General features: G+C 36.6%; 1 protein-coding gene across 1 annotated transcript; it reads left to right on the top strand.

Annotated features, from left to right (window-relative positions):
- Positions 1 to 727: 727 nt before the first annotated feature.
- On the top strand, positions 728 to 4,376 carry LOC21401405 (putative disease resistance protein At1g50180). Its single transcript, XM_010089107.2, has 3 exons — positions 728 to 1,859; positions 2,113 to 3,969; positions 4,104 to 4,376. Exons 1-2 carry the CDS (start codon positions 833 to 835, stop codon positions 3,954 to 3,956), a joined length of 2,871 nt encoding a protein of 956 aa, XP_010087409.1. The 5' UTR covers positions 728 to 832; the 3' UTR covers positions 3,957 to 3,969; positions 4,104 to 4,376.
- Positions 4,377 to 4,842: the final 466 nt, after the last annotated feature.

Here is a 4,842-nt window from a genome sequence, read left to right as displayed (position 1 = left end):
AGGATATCTCATCCTTATCTCATCAGACTTCGTCTCGCATAAAGACAGAGATTTCAGCAAATGATGGACCTCGACTGAATGAATGTGATAGAGATAGCCACCCAACGGCTGTTAGACATTGAATATTGATGCCAAACAACTCATTAAAGACCAAAGTTAGGACATCTTTTATTTGAGAGGTTTTTAACACAATTGTTATCGTGGTAAATTATTTCTTAAATTTTTAATTTTAAAAATTAATTTCTTAAACTTATAAAATTATTATAATGTGACTTATTTAATTAAAATTTTCAGATTAGATATGTGTATTATATTTTGATTGTGATGCTAAAATTTTCATCAAAAGTGTTTTTTCAACATTAATTTAACACAAACATAGTTATAGTTGAGAGAGTAAGGATTGTTCTTTTGTAATAAAATTCAAAAAAAAAATTAAACTCAAGTTACAATTTTATTTAAGTTCACGTTCTTTTAAGTTTTAATTTTATTCAATTTTACTTAATTTTATTCAAATTATAACTTCAACTCAGATTATAACTCAAATTTAACTTAAAAATTACACTCAAATTATACTCAAATTACTCTCTAAAAAACAATCCTCGGACTTACCAAAACAGTACAAATTCAGAGGACAAATAGCCGCACAGATTCGACCTCCGCCTACACCCTACACACTGTAAAGTCAAGTATCATGAGCTCCTTCCGAGAAGTTGCTTATATGCTCCATTATTGAGCCCTCTTTTTGTCTCAGTACTTCGTTGATCATCATCACCTGGTGTTTTGTCTGAAATTCTGATCTTGCAAGAAACCAGACGACGTCCTTTTAACGGGAATGGCCGAGGCCATCGTTTCGTTCGTGATAGAAAGACTCGGAGACTTGCTCCTGAATGAAGCAAAGTTCTTATCTGGAGTTAGAAACGAAGCTGAGGAGGCGAAAACCGAACTGCAACGAATAAAATGCTTTCTTGAAGACGCAGATAGGCGTGCAAGGCAAGGAGACAAGACGATTCGCCAACATGTTGCGGAAATAAGAGAAGCTGCTTATGATTTGGAGGATGTCATTGCAACTTTTGCCTTGAAGGCGGCTTCTAGAAGTGAACAAGGTAGAAAGTACGTACTCAAACGATTTGCTTGCATCTTGATTGATCTTCATAAAGTTGGCAATGAAGTTGAGAAAATCTGTGAAAAGATTTCTAGGTCAAGATCGAGTTTCCAAGAATTTGGGGTACTGGTACAATCAAGCAATAATGAAGGCGCAAGTTCTTTGAATGAGAGGCAGCGAGGAGATTTGAGGCGAACTTTTTCTCACAACATCGATTCTGATTTTGTTGGATTTGAAGAAAATGTTAGGGAATTGGTGTCCCACCTGACAAGAGAAGGATGTCTTCATAGAGTTGTTTCAATTTGTGGGATGGGTGGCTTAGGAAAAACTACACTTGCAAGACGGATTTACTATCATGGCGATGTAAGACATCACTTTGATTGTTTTGCTTGGGCATCTGTGTCACAAAAATGTCAAGCGAGGGATGTTTGGGAGGGAATTTTGATTAAACTCGTTTCTCCTACCGCGGAGAAAAGAAAAGAAATCAAAGAAATGAGGGATGATGAGATATCCAAGGCGCTTTACACTGTTCTGAAAGAGAAGAAATGTCTAGTGGTTCTTGATGATATTTGGACCACCGCAACTTGGGATTGCCTAAAGTCTGCATTCCCGAATGTTAGATCTGAGAGCAAAGTATTATTCACCACTCGGAATAGAGATATAGCTTTACACGCCGATCGCAATAGCATCCTCCATGAGCCGAGGTGTTTCAACAAGAATGAGAGTTGGGAATTGTTTGAGAAGAAAACATATTTCGGTGAGAATGTCGAAAAAATTATTTCACAGTTATGCTGTCTTTTCATTGTATTCTAAGAATAACATAAATACGACTACTTTAGATCCATTGTTAAAGACAATTGTACATTTGCAAGTCTTTTATTGGTATTCATTTATATAGTCCGAAAAAGGATTGGAGAGGAAGTTGTCCTGTTTCGCAAAATGTACAAATACTAAGAACATAGTAATAAAGATATAGATTTTCATGTTTCTTTAACTTTTCTATTTTGCAGATTTGGAAGATGACAAAAGGAAGGAAACATTAGCGCGAAAGATGCTTGATTATTGCAATGGATTGCCATTAGCCATTACAGTGCTCGCAGGACTTCTATCCAGTAAACAAACCATCGATGAGTGGGAGACTTTGCATAAGAATATTAAGACATATATGAGGAAGGGCAAAATCAACGAGCAAGAAGACTCCAACTTAGGTGTCTCATGGGTGTTGGGTTTGAGTTACGATGAATTGCCGTATCACATGAAGCCATGTTTTTTGCACTTGGCTTATTTCCCCGAAGATTTTGAAATAAGGGCAAAAGAACTATGCCGATTGTGGATAGCAGAAGGCTTCATATCCATGGAGGACGCGGCATATGAATGCTTGAGGGAATTGGTGCAAAGGTGCATAGTTCAAGTGGCAGAGTGGGGCTCAACTGGAAGAATCAAAACATGCCGCATTCATGATCTTATGCGAGACTTGTGCTTGTCAAAGGCACAGGAGGAAATCTTTCTAGAATCTATCGATCTCCACAAGCAACATGAGGCGATAAGTTCTTCTTTTGGCATGACAACAAATTTGATTCCAAGCAATAAGGTCCGTAGACTTGCCATCTATTTGAACAACAACAGTGCTGATGAATTGCTCTCTCTCATTAGAGCTAAGGATGTTTGTCTTAGATCTCTTATATGCTTCAGTCCAGAACTATATACATCCTATGAGCAAGTAATGAAACCAGTGCTCAATCGCTTCCATTTGCTTAGAGTTTTGAAGTTTGAAAATCTCAGCCGAGGTCATGTTGGAAAGTTGCCCAAAGAAATAGGGGATCTTATCCACTTAAGGCTTCTTAGTTTAAAGGATAGTTATGTGGAAAAGTTACCATCATCCATCGGGAATTTGAGATGCCTCCAGACCTTAGACTTGCGGGTAAAAGCCTTCTCTTTTCAGAAAGGACTTCAAATGTCTGAAATACCATCTGTGCTATGGAAATTGGAAGAGCTTAGACATTTGTATCTACCACAGAACTATTTTACGAGAGGCCGTCGTTCGAAAAGCTACTTCAGAATTGGCTACTCTGATAGTATATTGTTGTTGGATAATCTTACCAATTTGCAAACAATGGTGAATGTTTCGGCGAATTACGGTTATCTACATGGATTGGGGAAACTGACCAATCTCACCAAATTGAAAGTAAATTTGGGGTCTAACTTCATTGGTCCAAGAATTTTGTTTAACAATCTTCGATCTCTGGCCATCTATTATTCAGATCTTCTTGAAGTTCAATTTCACCATGACGATCAGGAACAAACTCAGAGAAGACGAATGGCTGAATTTAGTGTAGCAGATGTAGAAATGCTTATATTGAGCTGTCCTCAAATTTACAAACTGCATCTGCAAGTACCTATAAAGTGGCTACCACAAGATAACCAATTTTCTCCCAACCTTATCAAGTTAACACTAGTTAATACTTGGCTCGAGCATGACCCGATGGTAACATTAGAAAAGCTCCCAAATTTGAGGATCTTTGCCCTTGATTATAATGCCTTCATTGGAACTAAAATGGTGTGCACCACAAGAGGTTTTCCTAAACTCGAGTCTCTTTCCATTTGTTACCTTGATAATTTAAAAGAGTGGAAGGTGGAGGAAGGGGCCTTACCGAGCCTTCGTCGTTTGCATATCGTAAACTGCTTAAGATTGAGGACAATTCCAGATGGGGTAAGATATCTAATTACTCTCAAGGAAATTGTGCTCCAACATATGCTCAGGCAATTCAAGCAGAGAGTTGAACAAGGAGGAGAGGACTTCTACAAAGTCCAGCATGTGCCTTCTCTTGTGTTCATGAATACTTTGGAGTTTTAGCTCTATTCATGAGGTACTGCTTACTTATTTAAATTTACATATTGCTCAAAATTCTTTTTCCTTTGGAGTTTTAGCTTTTCAAGTTCTTTTTCCTCGTCGTTTTGCCTTTACTTATTTAAATTTACATATTGCTCAAAATTCTACCAGGGTTTATCCAGGATCGGAGTTTTGATAACGAAACGTGGCTCTTTTGGGTTTTCTTCTTTCTTCTTTGATTGTAAGAATATTTGCCTTTTCCACTTTGTTGTATCATTATGAGCTTTGGTGATCTTGCAGCTAGCAAGCTTACTGAATCACTTATGTTTGTACTTGTATTTTTCATTATCTCGCATGTAAGATATGGAGTGAAAGAATTGCGACTATAACATAAATAATCGTATTTTGTCACGACAAGATACACATAAAAAAGGTCATTCATTCATAGATCAAGGTCAAAACAAGTAATCTGCATGACAAATTAAAATAAAAGTAAAAAAACAAACAGGATGGACCTGGAATGGGAGTTGTTACTTCTCTTTGTTTAGCCAGTAGCTCTGTTTTCTCTGTTTTTTTGCCTCGTCCAATTCTGTTTCCTTTGGAGAAATATTCAAATTCTAATTTATGATTATAAAAAAAAGATTAGCAAGATTATGGAGGGAACAGGATGAAGGAAAATAATCAAAATATTAAGTTGGATTAAAAGCATAAGAAAGAGAAGCCTGGGAAAGAGTTGTTTTCTTTGATTTTGTGATTTTCCGTTGTGCATATGCATGCTAGTGTATTTATTTATTTTTATTTTTATTTTCTGGATCTGAACATATTTATTTAAGACTACTACTACAAGGTTCATCAGAGATGACAATAATTGTCTTGGACGTTTATTTCAAGATTGCCTCAATGCAGAACA

The sequence above is a fragment of the Morus notabilis genome, unplaced genomic scaffold, assembly GCF_000414095.1.
Source record: "Morus notabilis unplaced genomic scaffold, ASM41409v2 Scaffold89, whole genome shotgun sequence".
Taxonomy (NCBI): Eukaryota; Viridiplantae; Streptophyta; class Magnoliopsida; order Rosales; family Moraceae; genus Morus; species Morus notabilis.
Note: the sequence above shows the minus strand (reverse complement) of the source record. Positions and strands in the feature narration are given on the sequence as shown.

Coding starts and splice junctions, on each gene's coding strand:
- LOC21401405 (XM_010089107.2), top strand. CDS start 833: ATGGCCGAGGCCATCGTTTCGTTCGTGATAGAAAGACTCGGAGACTTG. Junction 1,860..2,112: donor TGAGAAGAAAACATATTTCG/GTGAGAATGTCG, acceptor TCTATTTTGCAG/ATTTGGAAGATGACAAAAGG.